The sequence below is a fragment of the Dama dama genome, chromosome 27 (genome assembly GCF_033118175.1).
Source record: "Dama dama isolate Ldn47 chromosome 27, ASM3311817v1, whole genome shotgun sequence".
NCBI lineage: Eukaryota > Metazoa > Chordata > Mammalia > Artiodactyla > Cervidae > Dama > Dama dama.
In genome coordinates this window covers 36,039,372-36,059,998 of record NC_083707.1, presented here as the reverse complement: position 1 = coordinate 36,059,998, position 20,627 = coordinate 36,039,372, and the positions used below count along the sequence as shown (strand labels likewise).

Here is a 20,627-nt window from a genome sequence, read left to right as displayed (position 1 = left end):
TCCCTGTCTTCATTCTCTGCGTTTCACCTGGGGATGGTCGACCCTTGGTTAACGTGCAGATGGAACTTTCTGTTCCGGAAGCCAGCTTGCATTTCTTTTTGAGAAGGTATTATGGCACCTTCTCATCCTTTGATAATGAAAGCTTTGGGTTTGCAACCAAGCCTGTCTTTCTTCCCTTGGACCCACAGCCGATTCCACTTGGTTTCCGGCAGTCCCCTTTAGTTGCATTTCTTCTGTGAGCCTAGCTCTCCCAGCCTCTTGTTTACAGGTTCTACGTGATCCCAGACTGATGGGGCCCACCTGAGACTGTGCTGCTTGTTATTTCTGTGTCTGTTACTTCTGTCATTGTAAAGACTAATCCAGACACAAAGGCCCGCTTAAGTGGTTTTAACCACCGTGTGCCTTGCAGACCACCTACTTCCTCAGACTGGTCTTAGCCCCTAGAATGTTCGGGGACATCAGTCACAGACTCAACACACGGGCACTGGGGAAGCCGGGCTGAGGCTATGCCTCCTAAAGGCATAGTGTTTTCAGCGTGTATGTGTTTTCATCGGCATTTTTAAACTTTGCATTCCTAGGCTGCCTGCCTCACTGGAAGAAATTCGCAAACAAATGCTACTTTTTTTCGTCTGAGAGAGACTTTTTTGCGAATGCGAAACTTTTCTGCGAAAGCATGTCTTCACATCTCGTTTTCATAAACACGGAAGAGGAGCAGGTACGTGTGAGGCATTCTTAGGGTTGGAGAAAACTGTAATTTAAGGATCGCTGACATCTGGAAAGTGCATGCTTACTAAGGATTCAAAGATACCATAAATTCATAGTCACAGAAACACCGAGGGCCACATGATTGAGATTTGGGCTTTATCCAGGGACAGAAAGCATTCATGGCATGGGGATTGGGTCCTTGTGCTCGCATCTGGAAGCTCTTGCTTTATCAAGCCTGAAGCTGTGTGGCTTTTCCCAGTGACTATTGAAAGAGCGGGAAGCCTGAAGGTCAGTACAAGTCTCCTATGGAGAGGCAGAGAGCCCTGAGCACTGGAGGGGTGGGGCCAAATGCCAGGGTCCAGACAGGTGGCCTCAACAGGGTCAGGAAGGGCATATATGGTCCTGGGGCAGAGCCCACACATGATAACCACTCATTTGGTCCCTAATGTGTTCCAGGCATTTTCTCCTATAAACCTCACCACACCCCAGGAGCCTGTGGGTAATATTATCCCCATCTTACAGACAGGAAAACTGAGGCCCCACAAAATTTGAATGATTAATACATGAGACAAGTAAATGCAGAGCTGAGACTGAAACTGAGGTCCATCCAGCGACAACACGAGTGCTCTCTGTTTAATGCCGCACTGTCTCGGGGGCCTCCTTCCTTTCCCCTGCATGTCTCCGGCAGACAGGACCCTGAAAACGGATGCTTCTGCAGTAATTGACTGGAAATGAGCATCCAGAAGACAGTGGTCAGGCTCCTGGGCCTGATCCCAGCTCAACCACTTGTCACCTTTATTAGGTTGGTGGTTGTAGTGGCTCGAAGACATGTTATGTGTGACACTGGATGTGGGACCCGGCCAGGAGGAAGAGCTTGATGGTGCCGTGGCTGTTACCATATTAGAACATCAGAGGGAGGGGTTGTGGGAGGGGTGGAGCCTGGTGGGATGCATGAGTGGTCTGGATAGTTTAGGAGTATTGCTTATAATATAAGAGGAAAACATGTCAAAGCCCTCCCCTCCCCCCTGCCCACCACCAAAAAGAAACACCCCAGGGCCAAACAAGTGCAATAAAAAGAAGACAGCAAAAGCAGTACACAAGTTATGACAAGCATCCTCTTTGAAAGTGTCCCTCATTTCTAAATATTGAAAGCCCCCCAAACATCTGTTCAAGAAATAGTGACGCACCATCTATGATTTTATTTTCCAGCAATGGATCAAAAAGCAGATGGTGGCGAAAGAGAACTACTGGATTGGCCTCACGGACTTGCAGCAGGAGAATGAATGGAGGTGGCTGGATGGGACATTTCTGGAGTACGAGTGAGTCTCAGAGATGTCCGCTGGCCTGTGTTTCTTTCTGAACAACCTTCTGTCCAGCGCAGTCCTCACACTCAGCCTCTGGGTGCCAGCTGCGTGTTTATTTCCATGGAGGGAAATCAATATGGGGTAAAAGTTGGGTTTTTTTCCTCTTCTCATGGAGTGAATTTTTCTTCATTTCTGCTAAGAAAAAACAAACAAACAAACAAACACACAGACTCATAAAACCACCCAGGGTGGTATAGTAGAGAGATGGCTAAGCGTGCTCTTTAAGTGCCGCCACAAAAGCCAAGGAAGCCCGGCTCCCCCAGTTCAGTCGAGCTCCCCAGATGTGTTTCCAACATGGGCAGGGCGCTTCCTTCAGGATGACGCTGTTGGTGTCCCAGCCCTCACTGGGCTTCTGGCCAGAGTGTGGGGATGAACTCCAAGTTGACGACTCCCCTGCACACAGAAAGTTCAAGTGCACTTGTGGGACGACCATCTCCCGCAGGTTTGAAGAGCCCCGTAAGTCCAGTGTGACCTAGTTCTGTAAAGGCAGCAACAGAGAACGGAAGCAGTTCATATAACCTTCTCAAAGCTCCCAGGGGCACAGAAACTTCCATGCGCCTCACTGGACCCCAGCGTCCACTCCTGCCCTCATCCCACCCCAGGGTCTGAAAAGGATGAAATTGTGCCTGTTTCCATTTCACTTCTTCATCAGGACTGTGTCCTGAGCTGCAGTAGCCGCAGCATCCTTGGACCCCGGAGAGGAGAGATTGAGTGTGTTTCTGATCCAGGACAATGTCACGGGCATCAGGGCTGGAGCAGTCGTGGTCAAGGACAGGAAGATGGGCTCGAGGGATGGAGGGGCCAGATAGAGTTTCTGTGTGTGTGTGTGTGTGTGTGTGTGTGTGTGTGTGTGTGTGTGCGCACGCACGCATGCGTGTACCTGTGTGTGGGGGTAGACAGGCTTCTTTATGCTTTTAAATCCTCTATGTGACAAGCATGATCAGAGGATATAGATGGAAACCAGAGTAAGGCCATTTCTTTTAAAGGATTTTTTTAAGCATTTATTTATTTGGCTGCATCAGGTCTTAGCTGCATCATGGGGGCTCAGCAGCCAGTGGGCTTAGTTGTTCCATGCCTTGTGGAATCTTAGTTCCCCAACTAGGGATTGAAGCCACAGTCCCTGCATTGCAAGGTGAATTCTTAACCACTGGCCCACTAGGGAATCAACCACCCAGGCCATTTCTTTTGGAATGGCAACCAAACATGGAGGTGGAACATTTGAAGATTTGGGGTCCGCTCCAAAGGTGGAGCCTCAGACTGCTCCCAGGACAAACGGATCTCTCTCTCAGGCTCAGCAGACCGCCAGTCTGTTCCCTGCACACCCATCCTCGGTGGGAGGAAGCCACACCACACCCTGGCCCCCGGAAACGTGGCTGACACCCAAGGAGGGCGTCCATCGCGGCAAGGATACGCTTCAGGAGACTCAAAGCAGTTGTGAGAGCTGTCATCCACAATCAGAGCAGTGGAGGGACTTCCCTGGTGGTCCAGTGGCTACCACGCTGTACTCCGAATGCAGGGGACCCAGGTTCAATCCCTGGTCAGGGAACTAGATCCCACATGCTATAAGTAAAGAGTTCATATGTGCCGCAACTAAAAGATTAAAAAAAAGAAACAAAAGATTCCATATACCTCAGTTAAAACCTGATTCAGTCAAATAAATAGATAAATAATATTTTTAAACAAATAAAATCAGAGCAGTGGAAGTGGGGAGGGGAGGCCTCAGTTCAAACCTGATGCAAAGAAATAGATAAATTTAAAAAATAAAATCAGAGCGGTGACAGTTGGGACAGGAGGCAGAGACTACTAAGGGAAAGATAAATGTGTCACTTTGACAGTCAAGAGTATGGATCATTTTTTAAAGGAGTCAGCAGAGAGCTAAAGAAAAAAAATAACTTCAGTCTTCTCCACTTTTTTCACAGTCATAAATGCAAAAAAAAAAAAAAGGTCTGGGTTAGACTCACTAAGAAATTCAATCTGAAGCCCTCCTCTAAGCACAAATTGGGTTGGCCCACGTGGAATGGATTGAGCAGGAACAGTAGCACTCCTGCCAGCTCTCCCAGGGTGGAATTTTCTCCTGTCTCCCAGGCTCCAGCAGGAAGTACTGATTGGGGTGACAGCCCAGCTCTGGTACCTGGGACAGGAAAGAATCACATCACCAGACACCTTCGGGGAGCTCTGTTCCCAGCCACAACTGCACAGCACCCCAGCCAGAGCCCAGACTCTGCTTCTTGTTTCCCACCCAGAGGAACACGTAGACGTAAAAATCCCTGGGATCATATTTTAAAAGCAAGAATAAATTAGGCAGGCATATTATGAGGCCTCAATAGCTGAAGGCTAATTGAACTTGCCATATAATAATAAACACGCCACAAACGAGAAAAAGAGCCAGTGCAGCAAGGGAAGGGAGTATCTGCCCTGGAGTTCACCAGGTCTGGGTTCCAGGCCTTCAGCCAGCACTCAGCAGCTACGTGACCCTGTGTAAGTTACCCAACCACGTGAACCTCCATGCCCTCATCTAGAAGTGCAGGTGATGGAAGCATCGGTATTGTAAACATTCTATGAGATGATACATATCAAGCAACAATGACAGTGAGCCCATGGGAAGTGCTGAAGAAATGCTATCTGCTAGTGTTCATATTATTACTCCTATTACTTGTCTAAGGCAGAACGCCAAAGAATTGATGTCTTGGAACTGTGGTGCTGCCGAAGACTCCTGAAAGTCCCTTGGACAGCAAGGCGATCAAACCAGTCAATCCTAAAGGAAAGAAGCCCTGAATTCTCATTGGAAGGACTGATGCTGAAGCTGAAGCTCCAATAGTTTGGTCATCTGATGCCAACAGTTGACTCACTGGAAAAGTCTCTGATACTGGGAAAGACTGAGGGCAGAAGGAGAAGAGGGCATCAGAGGATGAGATGGCTGGGTGGCATCACCAATGCAACGGACCTGAATTTGGGCAAACTTCGGGAGATGATGAAGGACAGGGAGGCCTGGCGTGCTGCAGTGCATGGGGTCACAAAGAGTCAGACACAACTGGGACTGAACAATAACACCTCCTGTTGTCATCGCCATCATCATTTTCTTGTCGTTCAGTTGCTAAGTTGTGTCCCGACTCTTTTGTGACCCTATAGACTGTAGCCCGCCAGGCTTCTCTGTCCATGGGATTTCCCAGGTATCTCCCAACACAAGGTACCCAACACAGGTACCTCTCCACGTACTCAGACTCACCTGCACCCTCCTCCTCTTTGCTTCTGTGGCCTCCATGCACGGTCCATCACTTCCCTTTCCCCCGCCATACACACTGGTTTCTGGACCTGGCCCCTCCCCATGCCTCACCCAGGTTACAGAAGAAATCAGTCTCCCTACTTTGCTCTTACCCTTTCTCCCCCTCTGAAATTGTTTCAGGCTGTTGGGGGTACTATTAAGGAGGAAAGAGAAAAGGGATGAAAGGCTCTCTCCTCTGTCTCTTGCCCCTACTTGAATTTTTATACTGAGAGCTGGTTGAGGAAGATGGTGCTGGAGTAATCAGACAAAAAGCAACAGTGACATGGATTGGATGCTGAAAGCTTAAGGTACACGTGGACTTGAACAAAGGTTTATTTCCAGCAAAACATACAACCTGACTCACTGACTATGAATACTGGGGCAAGAGAAGCAATCGGTGATGTCTCAGGATGGTGCCTAGGAACAGGTTTCCAAGTGCTTTGGGTCCACCCACCAATGCACTTCCAAGAGAAAGCCTGGAGAGCTGACCCATGTTGCCAAGATTTTATTTGCCAACTAAGGACACGGGTTTTAAAAAATCACCTACTGGGACTTCCCCAGCAGTTCAGTGGTCAAGACTTCCAGTACAGGGGGCATGTATTTAATCCCTGGTTGGGGAGCTAAGCTCCCACATGCCACAGTGCAGCCAAAAAGACAAAAATCGCCTATCAACAAATCTCAGCACAAAAACAAAATCAAAAAAGACAGTTGGCCATCACCCATACATACACACAGAGTTGTCCTCATTTTTCTCTTTTCACAACAGACCTGTGAGAACTTCATTCTTGACCAGCTGGTACCAGTCCCCTGGCTGGACATTGGGATCCGCTGGCCCACGAACTCATGATAACATTCAGTGAATTATCCTGGAGTGTCCACCATGACCCAGCCCCTGTGCCAGCCTGGAGAATCTTTTCTAGAGTTTTGGGCACAGTATGAGGGAGAGATACTGTTCCACTCACGTAAAAATAGTCTGATTTTCAGGACCCTGTCACAATCAAGAAGACGGACACCTTGACCCTAAATGTGCATATGGTGAAGAGAAGGGCTTCAAATGAGCTTTCAATGCTCTCTTCTCATTAATTAATAGAACCAAGTAGACAGAAAAACCGAGAGGAATGTAGCAGACACTATCAACTAACTTCCCCAGTGGCTCAGTTGGTACAGAATCGCCTGCAATACTGGAGACCACCTGTAATGAGGGGACCCGGGTTTGATCCTTAGGTTCGATCCCTGGGTCGGGAAGATCCCCTAGCGAAGGAAATGGCAACCCACTCCATTTCTTGCCTGAGAAATCCTGTGGACCAAAGGAGCCTGTCAGGCTACAGTCTATGGAGTTGCAAGAGTCGGACACAACTTAGGGACTAAACCAACCAACCAATCAACTAACTTGACTTCATTGATATTTATGGAAACTTTCACCCAACAGCCACAAATACACATTCTTTTCAGGTGCATATGGTACATTCACCAAGATTGTCAAATAAGTGCTGGGTCATCAAACAAGTCTCCAAAAATTAAAAAGCACTAGAAGGGAAACTTTGGCCTCATTTTATGCCATAATCACTCACTCTTCATGCTTCATGTTTCTATCAGAGTGACTCTGGCTTTGGCCACTAGAGAGAAACCTCTATAGCAGGAGAAAATTCAATAGCAAAGAAATGCTTCTCACTACTAAGATTTTCCTGTTTTGAGGCCAGGCTTTTACCAGAAGAATTTTCTCAGCCCTGAAGCCTCCATCAATCTTGCAGCTGATGAGAAAGTACTAAGTTGTGTGGTTGGGTGGGTTTGCCAAGGTTGCCTGGGGTTGCCTGATTGCCAAGGTTGAAAGTTTGTGCTCTACCTCCATGAGGATAAATCCAGAACAGGGAGGGTGGGGATGGGGAGGGGGTGCTTCACACCCACCAGCTGAGATGCTTCATGATTCCAGCTCCTGGAAGAGTGAGTCTAGGTGCTTCCATGGTCCGCAGTGTACTCAGAATACACTGTCCAATTACATAATGCATGTTGCTATCCAACCACTTCTGCAACTTGTGTGTTATAATATGGGATTCAAGAATTTGGCACCCAGGCTTCAGCCATTTCTGTTTCCAGAATCTACCTGTGAGTGAGGTTTAGGCACTATTTAAGCTGAAATTCTTCTCCAGAATATATACATTCTGTTTCTCTGACATGCTCTGTGCTGTTATAAGCATGCAGACTGGAGGGACTGACCACAAATCACTCTGTGTGATTTTAGCTTTTCCAAAGAGATGCTGGGAGACCATGTACAAGACAAACTACCCCTGCAGCCTGGCTTCAAGCCACTCCATCTCCCACCCCTGCTGGTCTCACCTGGGTCACTCCACTCACAGCCACGTCCTACCTTTAGTCCTGAAGGATTACTTCAAGCACCACACTGAAGAATTTCCATGACCTGGAAAAAACAAGTGGCAAATGGTGATAAAAATGATCTTCCATTATCAATCTGTTCTCTTTCGTCTCATCTGTCTATCACCCCTTTTTTTTTTTTACCATGCCACACCAGTTGTGGGATCTTAGTTCCCCAACCAGGGATCAAACCCATGCTCATAGCAATGAAAACAGAGTCTTAACCACTGATTTGCCAGAGAACTCCCTGTAAACCCCTTTTACCTACTGAAAAGGGCAAGGAAATGCAAGGGGAAATTACTAAACAGAAGGTCTATCAGAATTCCTATTTATGCAATTTTCCAATTAACTGTGAGATAAAAAAATATCAAATGTCCCATCATTAATGCATCCAGAATCACAGTCTCAAATTTGGTAAGCAAAATTGGAATGGAACCCTCTCATACTGCAGAAATGAAGCAAGTGTACATCAACACCACCAAACTGCCTGGGCACCGTTGCCATTTCTAGGAAGGTCTGTCAGGGTAAGAGAGAAACACACCAAAAAAGCTTCCATAAAAGTTTCCTTCCAACTTCACCTTTTCTTGGCATCACTGTGACAGTCTGAGATCTGTAACTGCTTCGTTTCTTGCCTAGGATGGAAGTTCTACGAGGACCGGCAGTCTGTTCTCTATAGCACTCGTGTTGCCATCAGCTAGCTTTAGCCCTTGTATGCAGTAGACCCTCTTGTGGAATGAATGAGCAAATGAATGAACTATTTCTGACTCTTCCACCTAAGTATCATCCCATTTATACTCTCATTGCTTGATGGTTTCCTCTAAAATATCTCTTCATCTCTAGATTTATCTGAGGTCATTTTAAAAAAATATTTGTTTATTCATTTATTTGGCTGTGTTAAGTCTTAGTTGTGTCATGTGGGATCTTTCGGTGTGGTACACGCACAAGCTCTCTAGTTGTGGTGCATGGAGTCTCTAGCTGTGGTGTGCGGGCTCAGTAGTTGTGGCACGCAGACTTAGTTGCTCTGCAGCATGTGGGATCTTTGTTCCCTGACTAGGGATTGAACCCACATCCTCTGCATTGCAAGGCAGATTCTTAACCACTGGATCACCAAAGAAGTCCCTCACTTTTCATTTTCTTAAAAAAAAAAAAAAAATCCCTAATATACAGTTGGTGCAGGGGAGTCAATTCTACCTCATTTTCCCATCCTTTGACTGTAAATTTCGACTCACCTTTTCCCATTGCCCTGATTTTTGCTGGTCTTGTCATCAAAAGATGGAGGGCAATTTGGTCTTTATCCCTGGGTGACCCTGGTAAGAACCTGGCTTCAAAAAGAGGAAAATCTTAGTAGTGAGACGTGTTTCTTTACTGTAGAACTTTCTTTGGCCATCAGAGTTTGTACAGTGGAAGATTTCTCTCTAGTGGCCAACGCCACTGCCACTCTGATAGAAACATGAAGCATGGACCAGAGTGAATGATTATGGAGTCAGATGCTGCTGCTTGGGAAATGAGTCATCATTTATGGGAAGCACCTCCTGCTGCAGATGTTCTTTTCGGACCCTCCGCATGAGGCAAACTTGTCCTCTCAGGAGGTGACCACAGGTTTCTGTTCAAGGACCTGACTCTTAAAGAAAATGTAGCCTTTCAAGTTTTGACTCTTGGAAGCACATCTAGTTGATCACTTAGAAAGAGAGGCAGGAACAGCGAACCCTGACGAGGGGGTGCTGGGAGCAGCAGCAGACAAGTTAACAAGCCCCAAGTTGAGCTCATCTTAAAGACAACTTGTTTTGAAGAATCTCTCTCCCAAAAAAGGCAGTGAAATGTATGAGTCATTTTCAGTAAGATTAAATTACTATTTCTTTCTGAAGCAATTAGCTATCTACAGCTTAGCCAGAAAACCATAACCAAGTGTTTATAGGTTCTTGTAAGTGGATATCAACAGTCTCTCCATTTTAAATACAGTAGTGTGTACATGACCTTCCCGAAGTCCCTAACTTCCCCTTCCCCCCAGCAACCATAAAGTTCATTTGCTAAGTCTGTGGATACAAGAATATGTATGGCTGAGTCCCTTCGCTATTCACCTGAAACCACCACAACATTATTAATCGGCTCTACCCCAATACAAAATAAAAAGTTTAAAGTTTAAAAAAAGGGGGGGTGACTCTCTCTCTGCCTGACTCTGACGTGTTAGAGACAAGATATCAGAATGTATAAAGATTCCCTCTGGGTTCTCATAAGTGTGTGCAAGTTTGTGTGTGGGTGTGTCATCCTCAGAATGTATATATTCACACTCAAGCCCAGAAGTCAGCATTCCAGTACACATTAGAAAGCTGTCGCTCATCGAGCTGTGTTGAAGACAGATTTACTTCCTCAGCAATGTGATGAAGCAGCTCCGCGAGCTGACTCTGCTGTGGCTAAGATAACAAGTCTGCAGGGAGAGGCTGCGTCACACGCTCCTCTGCGAAACAGCTGCTTCTTATTCAGAATCAGAGCGTGTGCAGCTTTTTAAACAGCGCGTTTTCATTCTGGGATGCGTGACAGGCCTTGGTTTTGTTTTTTACATTTCTCTGCTGCTCTTGGGTCAAGCAAACGTCTGCGTGACTTTGCAAATAACACTTGATTTCTGTTTTCTTAAAAGAAATTGGAAAGCTGGACAGCCAGATAACTGGGGTCATGGCCATGGGCCTGGAGAAGATTGCGCTGGACTGATTACTTTTGGGCAGTGGAACGATTTCCAGTGTGAAGACATGAATCAGTACATCTGCGAGCAAGACAGGGAGAGAGGTAAGCAGTGGAAGGGATTTAAGAGAGCACTGCAGAGCTTATATCTTATTAAAGGGCAAGAGGAGTATAAGGGCTCTGAAAGTAGGTTCTGCAACTGGATTCCAGTCCTGATTCTGCCACTTAGTATTTCGGCAAGCTATTAACCTCAGGAAAATAATAATAGTAATCCTCTTAATGGGGTTTTTGTGAGGACTTAAGTAAGTTAATACATGTGCCTGATGTAGAGGAAGTACTCGGTAAATTTTAGACTAATGGGCCTAGGTCATTACCTTATAATACTGTCACACAGTTGTTCTTTATCATATGGCACCAATGTCAAAGTCTTTTCATATAACAAACTATCAGAGAAATTGGGAAAATAATACCACTTGCAATTGCACCAAAAAAGATAAAATATCTAGGAATAAATTTAACCAAGGAAGTGAAAGACCTATACACTGGAAACTATAAGACATTGATGAAAGGTATTGAAGAAGGCCCAAATAAATGGAAACACTTTCTGTGCTCACAGATTGGAAGAGTATTGTTAAAATGTCCATTCTACCCAAAGAAATCTATAGATTCAATGGAATCTCTACAAGAACTCCAGTGTCATTTTCCACAGAAATAGAGAAAACAATCCTAAAATTTGTATGGAACCACAAAAGACCCCAAATAGCCAAAGTAATCTTGAGAAAGAAGAACAAAGCTGGACATACTCCCTGATTTCAAAATATATTACAGAGCTACAGTAATCAGAACAGTGTGGTAGTGGCATAAAAATAGCATATATCTCTATCAGTAAAAGAGAATAGAGAGCCCAGAAATAAACCCATGCACATATGGTCAATTAATTTATGACAAAGGATCCAAGAATATACAATAGGGAAAGGACAGTCTCTTTGATAAATGCTGCTGTGAAAACTGGACAGCCACATGCAAAACAGTGAGACCAAACCACTCTCTTAACTCTACACAAAATAAGCCCAAAATGGATGAATGACTCAAATGTAAGATTTGAAACCATTAAATTTCCAGAAGAAAGCATAGGCAATAATCTCCTTGACAGTGATCTTGGTAATGATTTTTTGGATCTGAAAACAAAGGAAAAAATAAATACGTGTAACTACATCAAGGGGCTTCCCCGATGGCTCAGTGGGTAAAGAATCTGCCTGCAATGCAGGAGACACTGGTTTGATCCCTGGGTCAGGAAGATCCCCTGGAGTAGGAAATGGCAACCCACTCCAGTATTCTTGCCTGGAGAATCCCAGGGACAGAGGAGTCTGGCGGGCTACAGTCCATAGGGTCGCAAAGAGTCAGACACGACTGAGCACAATAGCACTACTACATTTGGGATTTGAGTTGAGACTAGGACACCCCAGAATAGGCTTCTTTGAAGTGAATTTTACCTTTTATTGAATCTGAATAAGAACTTCGAGGCATTTATTTAAAAAAATAATTATTGAATGATGTATTTGGAATGTTTTCTTTAAAAACACACACTCCTTTTTCTGAATTGTCCATTAAAATTGTTCTTTAAGAAGAACTAACACCCATTCTTTTTCCTCTCTTTTAGAATTAGCAATTACATTATAATGGACCATGATATCATAATAGGAGCAAACTGTCGACAGTTCTCAAAGGCAAAAGATACTTCTTTCTGATTGCATCACCTTCTCATTAGATTGAAGGGGAAAGCACTGAAGACCAATTACTGAAAACATTGAAAGCCCATGTTCTCTACCATCTACCTTGCTCAAGGACAAAGTTTGGAACAAAAGTGTTCACCTAGTGTGATGTACGGATTGTCAGTAAGCAAATGGACTGAATCATATAGATTTTTCTCAGCCAATAACCGTACAGTTATGCAAATCATGTCTTCCAGAGTATGGAATGCTCCAATCAGAAAAAAGATTATCATTGGTTGTTGAGCTTTAGGAATAACTGAAAACATACACTGTGTAAACAGTACCTTACATTTCTATTGATAAAATCCCAAATGTAGGAAAAATATGCAGACATACAGATATATAGGCCAACTCTTAGTAACAATATGAAATATACTTAAAGAGCTTTTAAAACTTTGTATTTTTGTACAAAATATTTGCCTTTTTGCAATTTTTTTCTTTTTATTTTTGTCATTTTACCAATATAGTACATGAAGCCAAAGAAAACAATAATGGTACTAATAAAAACTCATAGGGTTTCTTGTCAGATTTAATTCTATGCAGTGGCAAAGAAATTTTTTCAGTTGTGGTTTAAAAAAATAATTAAATATATGTGTGTATGTATATTTTAATGTATCATTTCCTCAGAGGAGTCAATCACTTGAAATGTCTAGAAATGGCCCTGCAGATTTTGCCAGTGGAGGTCAAGGCTGAACATGTATGTGGCTCAGCCAAGTGGGCTACACCTCCAGCCCATCACCAGCCAACACCCTTGCTGTGTGTCTGCCAGGCTCAGAGGAATGGTCAACTCAGGATGTGCTTTTTACTTCATTTTGGCGGAGTCAGGGGTGGTGGAGAGGCATCTGTTGGGAAGGGTGGACAGAGCACCTGTATCTGGCTATTAACAGAAGGTCCTGTTTTGTGGCTGAGACATGAACACACTTGGTTTCAGGCCCATACCAGGGCAGATATTAAATGTCGGGAAAGCATAACATCACATCGGCCAGAGACAGAGATGCTAAGATGGGGACAGCTCTATGCTACCTGGAAATCTTATGTTTTCTGGAGTCAGATTCCAAAAACACAGAATTCCAAGGCACATGCATGATGAAATGCAATAATACAACCTTGGCCACTGTGTTGAACTCTTGCAAAGAACCTTTTGTCGGAGCCCATCTGCCTTCTACTCTTTAACTTGCCATGGAGAAGTCTAACATGCAGTGTGCTGAAATCAGGCTTAAATGTAACCGATGCTCAAAGGTAAGATTTCCACCCACCAGATTCCCTTCCCAGGACCTCCCCAGCCATGCTGCTACCTACCCCACCTACAATGGTAAAAGAATAAAGACAGAGTTTGACTTTGACACCTGCAACTGTGTGGACTGTGTTGTCTTGCCCTGGTCACCGTTTATGCTGTCTCTGCAGCCCAAGAGTGGCCATCTCCTCAGCACCTGGATGCCCTGCTCTCCTGCCCATGGGGTCTGGTCAGACTGGCCAGACCTGCCATCATCTGGGCCCTGCGATCCCAGACAGGCCCTGGACCCTGGTACCTCTTCAGGCTCAAGACCTTCTATAGACTAAACTGTATCCTCTTTTTCATCCTCTTCTGGTTTCTTAGGTGTCAGTTAAGATCATGTTCGGATGCAACTTGAACTTAAACATCTGATGCCATCATCGGAAGAGAATGTTGCTGATTCCCACAGCTGAAGGTGTTCCTCTCCTGGCCCTTATACCTTACCCAGGGTTTATCATCTCTCAGGCTTCAATCAGATGCTCTCATGTCATCCTCCCAACAGCCCTAAGAAATGGGGCTTCCTACTTACTTTCCGCATTTTATAGAAGGAGGCACTCAGGGAGGTGACATCATTTCCTGGGCCATATCATCACCAAGGAGTAAGGCAGGCTTCAGACTTGAGCTTTGAAAATGTTCTAGAGGACTTCCTTGACGGTCCAATGGTTAAGACTCCACTTTCAGTGCAGGGGGGAAGGGTTCGATCCCTGGTCAGGGAACTAAGATCCCACATGCCACACGTGGTGTTAAATAGATAAGTAAAATTTTTTTAAATGTTCAAAATTTTTTAAAATGTTCCTCCTTTCAGAAGCAAGGTCCTTCTTAATAACAGAGTAAAATCAGATGAAAATCACACATTACCAGATGCCTCATGTACTGCTCTATATATTTAGCTATTTATATACTAGGTTTCTATTCACCTATTCACCACTGATGCTCTTCTGGGAGGAGAGTTTTGGTAAAAATGTCATGAGGTTTTCAGGCTATGAGAAGTTACGAGTTGCTATGAGAAGATGGAAACTTTTTATTTTTGTCCCCATCCCTCAGCATGTGGGATCTTAGTTCCCCAACTAGGGATCAAACCCCCGCCCCCTGCAATGGCAGGTCAGTCTTAGCCACTGGAACTCTAGAGAAGTCCCTGTTTTTCTTTTTAAATGGCTCTTGAAGAATGATTGCACAACCAGAAAGAACAAAACCCTTTCTTTTCCTCTTTTGCAATCAGTGTTCACCTTTGATCAACTCTTCCCATATCCGTCCGAGTTTAGCACTTCAGAGTTTAAAGCAGACAACAAATAGTACAACCTGCTCTCATTTAAAAAAAAAAAAAACACATGTCGAAGGAAGTAGAAAGCTGCATCAGTCATACATCCTGCCATAAATCAGGTAACAATACTAAAGCAAGTGTATTTTGCCTCAAAACTGATTGATCTCTTCTTGGAAAAGTATGTTAACTCATTCATGGCTCAATAATAGATCTAATAATAATTTTTAAAAAGTAAATATATTTAGCACTTTCACATACATTATCTCTTCTAATCTTGGTGCAAAACCTTTCTCTCTACTTTAGGAATGAGGACGCTGAGGGGAATTTGAAGACTTGCTCATTGCCCACATCCCAGTCATGCGAATCTGATCAGGCTCGTCGTTCTTATGTTCCCTAAATCTAAGTCCATCCTAACCCTTACCCCAGCTTAAAATCTTCTGAGTTGCCTGCAGGGCATACATGCAGGGGCCCTGGGGACCAGGTCCCCACCTGTATTTCCAGCCTCCCCTCTGCTGTCCCCTCATGCTCCCGTGCCTTGAGCTGGGACAGCCTTACAAGCCACCTGCAAAGTTCCTCCGTGCTCCTTCTTACTTACTTCCTACTGTGCTCCTCCTCCTTAGAAATCCAGACTCTACCTGGATTTCATTCTCAACTTCTTTAAGATTCAGCTCAAGCATCACTTCTAGCCTGAATCCTTTCCCAGCATATGCATCCTGAAGCTGAGACTTCTCTTCATGTCAAGCAAGTGCTACCCACAAGTGCTCCAGGTACTATGAAAGAAAAACCCTTTCATGGCGTTAAGATCATCTACAGATCAGCTGAGAGGCCCAAACATCACTGAATTAAGAAGAGAAAGGTGAATGGAGCCAGTCAGCTACAAAATCTTAAGAGAACTGAAGAATGGGAGAAGCCAGTCAGGAGAAATGAAGGCATTCGTGTTGATGATAGTCGGTTATTATACATCTACTATATTGGACATATGTGTAATATACCTATTAGGAATGGAAGACTGAGTGAAGAGAATCAACTGGCAAAAGAGGTTTATTCTACTTAGCAACATATGGCCCCGAGTCAGGGAAAAGCTTTCGAAACCTTTTCTGAATGACAGTGTAAGGAAGTATCTCTTTTCTGTTAGGCTCAACAGTTTTAGAAGTATGGGTGAACTTTGGCCATCTCTTTAAGAGGGAATTTTTCTATACAATAACTTCATTTTCCTGGAAAGCATCCTTTAGTGGCACAGCATCACACTTATTTTATAAATCACAAAGCAGATGTTGTAGAGATTTTGCTCCACCCATTCATCCTTCTTCTTCTCTTCCTAGATACCCTTGCCAAATAAATATAATACATAGCATGCCCAGGTTACACAGGTAGCCAAGAGTCCAAAGAAAAGCAGGCTTAAGAAAACAAATTCTCCAGATGCAGAGCTCCTGGTTTCCACATTTTTCAATGAATGAGTTTATGAATGAACTATCTCAGTTCAGCCCTGCCTGCCACAGCCAGGGTGATGGCCCAGCCTCCAGCCTTCCTCTGAGGACTTACGAGCCCTGAGTTTGTAAAACAGGAATCACCCGTGCAACTTGGGCAGGAGTCAGCTGCCAGCGAGGAAGCTCCCGCCAACAGCTCATCCAGAAGGTCATTAAATAGGCTTAACCAAAGGGGCTTTAGTCCTCTTGGCCAGGGATGGAGAATTGTCCTTTGGCCAGTGTTCCAACCACTGGTGCCAGAGTTTGCTGTATTCTTTAATCATCGCTTATTGCCATGACCCACTAAGTCATGCCTGCAAGCTGCAAGGAATTATAAGATTGTTAAAACCAGTTCCCGTGCCTGAGAGCAGAGGAGCTAGGCCAGGCCTGACAAAAACCAGCACAACTGCAGAGTAGCTGTAATAATACCTCATGACTCCTAGGAACTTGGCATGTACTGTCTCCAACCACTGTGCAAGGAAACTAACTGAAAATCAGACAAGTTAAATAGTTTCCTAAGAACTGGGATTTGAACCCACCACCACCTAGCTCCCATAGTAACCCTCCTGAGAGTTTCGGCTTTCTATGTTGTATTCTGTTCTTTGCCACAAGAAATCATTCAAATCACCAAGTCTCTCTCACAGAAGCAGGGAGATAATGGATGAATCCTGATTTGAGCTCTTTACATGAAAGTCCTACACCAGGGACTTCCCTGGTGGTCCAGTGGCTAAGACTCCCCACTCCCAATGCAGGGGGGCTGGGTTCAATCCCTTGTCGGGGAACTAGATCCCACAGGCCGCAACTAAGAGTTCACATGATGCAACTAAAGGTCCTGTGTGCCGCAGTTAAGGCCTGGTACGGCCAAATAAACAAAGGTACTAGATCAATCGCTTTGCTATCTGAGCAAAGAAGCAAAAATTCACTTGGCACCCATACCATGGATGTCCAAAGCGGTCCAGATTGGAGAAACCACCCTAGATGCTAAAGTAACTAAACCTCTCACAGAGTTCTCTGATATAAATTAGTTTCAAATGAAAAGAGGCTCTAGAGCCAAACAGACCCAGGTTTGACTCCTGCTGTCTACCTCCTTGTTATAAGACATACTCACACAAGTGGCAAATAGCTCTCTCCCCTTGTCTCTTTCTTTCCCACCAGGCCCTCTGCTCATGGACAGAACCAGCATTGGACCTGGGAGGAAAAGGCACACACAGAAGCCTGAGGCTGTGGGAAATCCTGCTCACACAGACAGAAAGCAAGAAAGAGTCTCCAGTGGACTTGCTAACATGTTCTTATAAATCTATAATCCTGCCACCAATCCCCCAAAAATATCCACCATGATGTTCCTGGGTAGTGAAATGAGTGGTTTTTCTCTTGCTTACTCAGCATATACAGCGATCATATGTGCTGCAGACACACACTACCCTGCTTTTGATGGTAATAATAATTTGTTTCTAAGTAACTATTTATTATGCCTCCATTGGGGCTTCCCTGGTAACTCAGCTGGTAAAGAATCCACCTGCAATGCAGGAGACCCCAGTTCAATTCCTGGGTTGGGAAGATCCCCTGGAGAAGGGATAGGCTACCCACTCCAGTATTCTTGGGCTTCCCTGGTGGCTCAGCTGGTAAAGAATCTGCCTGCCATGTGGCAGATCTGCGTTTGATCTCTGGGTTGGGAAGATCCCCTGCAGGAGGGCCTGGCAACCTACTCCAGTATTCTTGCCTGGAGAATCCCAAGGACAGAGGAGCCTGGCGGGCTACAGTCCATGGGGTTACAAAGAGTCAGACACAACTGAGCGACTAAGCCCATGCCTCCATTCGGACAAAACTATTTGAAAACAAGCTGTTTTTACTTGAAAGGTATAGTTTGGTGTCCATTTCATAAAATAGGATTTCAGGCCCACAAGATGCCACCTAATTGACAGTCTGCAGAGAAATAATCAAAATGTCACATATTTCAACCCCACACCTACAACATTGGTACATTTGGTGAAGTATACCAAGGAGCTTGGATCAACAGGCATGAGGAATAATGACCAGTACCTTCATACAAACCTTGGCATTTCTCAGAGGAAAAAAGGGACTTAAAAGAAAATCACATGATGGCTAGATAGGTGGAAAGAAAGTAGGGGAAAAGGGAGGGAAGAAAGGAGGGAGGAACAGAGATACATAGATAGATACACAGATGCATAGAATGGAAGAGAAAAAGGAAGATTGAAGATCAGCTAAGAGAAAGCTGTTACCATTTATTCTTTCTTTTTAATCCCAGAGTCCATTTGAAAGAGTTCTTTCAGTGGAAAAAGCACTGCCTTAAAATCCACTGAAGTCCTCCACCTTCCCCCCTCCCGCCCCCGATGACACCTTAGGAGTAGCCAGCACCACTGCACACACGCTTCTGAGAGAATGAGAAAATCATCTGCCCAGGATCACCTGTGCTCACTTTTCCATTCTGTGGTTCCAGCATTTGGAAATCCTAGAGCCCCAGAATTGCCTTTTCCTGTTTTCGTTTTCCATCGCCTGCACTGTGTTTTTCCACAGTCTGCAGTGAGAAGTGGCAGCTGGGTCAACTGGCCCTGGCATCGGGGGTTGCTGTTTCCCTCCCACTATGGGAAGAGTTTTCCTCCCTCTGTGATTTAGCTCAGTGACACACACCCTGAAACAACCACACCTCGTGAGACCAGGACCCAGCAAGTTACCCAACACCAGGTGGGGATGAACCTCCCCAGGAGCAGATCTGCCAGGGGCAGGCAGTTCCTGCAACCGGAGACCCCCACGGGAAGGTGCTGGGCACCTCTGAATAGCAGGCAAGGCTAATCTTCTGTCTGAACATTTGCATGAACTCCAGATTCCTGTCCTTTCTGGTCTAGCCTGGTCTGGGCTTCCCAGACAAGGCATGGTGCTAGGGGTAAAGAACCTGCCTGCCAATGCAGGAGACATAAGAGACATGGGTTTGATCCCTGGGTCAAGAAGATCCCCCTGGAGGAGGAAATGACAACCCACTCCAGTATTCTTGCCTGGAGAATCCCATGGACAGAGGAGCCTGGCGGGGTACAATCCATAAGGTCACAAAGAGTTGGACGTGACCGAAGCCACTGGTCTAGCTCCATTGCTATTTTTGAGAAATAATCTTCTACTTAGTGTTGCAGATTATATAAGAAAATATCACCACCCTTAAGAAAATAAGCCAATCCCCAAGCACTTGAAGGATAATGTCCCAGACCACACAGCCTGACGTGTCCCTAAGCGTCACATTCTCCTGGGGTCTCACAGGTCCCTGCTGTCGTCACAGCAGGGGGGGACACTGCTCTGTCAAGACCCACATCCAAGCACCCACCTCCCTTTCAGTCTCTAGGTTAGAAGCTCTGAAGAAGGCTTACAGTCAAGGCTAGAGCACAATAAAAGATAAACAGTCACAGAGAGCATCCAGATGCTAGACAAGCAGAGCTTGCCAGCAAGGGAGGTCTCACCTGGACTGTTCCTTTCCTCGCTCCAGGGTGCCACCTGACATCACCTTGAAAGCCCTCTGTCGAGAACCTTTTGGGCATCCAGCCCCCTGACGTGCCCCTCTCTTGAGTATAGATCTGTGGGTCCATGCTGGGGACACCTGTCTCCGGTTATCCACATGACAGAGATCTCAGCCTTCAGACAAGATCCAGTCTCTCCCTTCGTGGTTGGCACTAAAATAACCAAATCTCAATAATAAAAACCCAAAGCCACTACTGTAAGAGACAGAGGAAAGGACAGGGAAGGAGACAAGCCTTGGTAGAAAGGCTGGAATGTGAGACTTTACCCAAAGGAGCATTATCTTCAAAGGCCACGTGCCACATGTTAACCTACAGATGTTCCATGAGAGTCCTCAGCATTTCTCAAGTGTGAATTAAATTGAGCACCTTTACTGCACAGGCAGTTGTTCATTCATTCATTCACCAAAGATTCACATGGTCAATCTCTATGGCCTCCTTACTATGTTCTAGATCTTGTACTAGGTACTAGGAATCTCTCTCTTCTTTTTTTATACTCACGGGATTCTCTATATATTTTTCTGTAACTCATTTTTAATATAACTTTATTTATTTATTTGGGGCACTCTTAGTTATCATGGGGAGGAACCTGGGGATAAGGAGATAAAGCACATATTTTTATCAGGCTAGTGCCAAAAGCAAATTTTACGCTAGTTTAATCATATGGACAAAAGGCCAGGACAATGAAGAGGTCTTCTTTGACAACAACAACGGCGTGAAAAGCTGCCAGGGGAGTGAGGCAGTAACTGCGGATGTTTTCACAACACCTGGAGAAAGTGCTAAACCCTAGCTGTGACTTCAGGTCATTTATTGCTTACTTGTTTACCGTTGTTTTCAGTATTTCAGTCTCGTCAAACATGCCACCAAAATTCTAGCAAAGGAGAATGGGTGAGAGATATGAGAGTTGAGAATCAGTGAGCCAGGTTGCCAAAATGTCAAAACTAAGAGAAAGTAAAGAAG

The 20,627-nt window shown here is 44.9% G+C and overlaps 1 protein-coding gene and 1 non-coding gene across 2 annotated transcripts in view; both read left to right on the top strand.

Moving 5' to 3' along the window:
• The window catches only part of COLEC12 (collectin subfamily member 12), a 177,949-nt gene extending 164,457 nt beyond the window's left edge, over positions 1–13,492 (top strand). Inside the window, exons 7-10 of the mRNA XM_061130846.1 lie at positions 579–715; positions 1,915–2,024; positions 10,337–10,482; positions 12,038–13,492. Coding sequence (XP_060986829.1) covers positions 579–715; positions 1,915–2,024; positions 10,337–10,482; positions 12,038–12,057 — 413 coding nt within the window. The 3' untranslated portion in view covers positions 12,058–13,492. The remainder of the gene's footprint in view (positions 1–578; positions 716–1,914; positions 2,025–10,336; positions 10,483–12,037) is intronic.
• TRNAR-CCG (transfer RNA arginine (anticodon CCG)) lies at positions 3,543–3,615 on the top strand. The gene has a single exon. It is a non-coding gene; the product is annotated as a tRNA-Arg (tRNA).
• Positions 13,493–20,627: the final 7,135 nt, after the last annotated feature.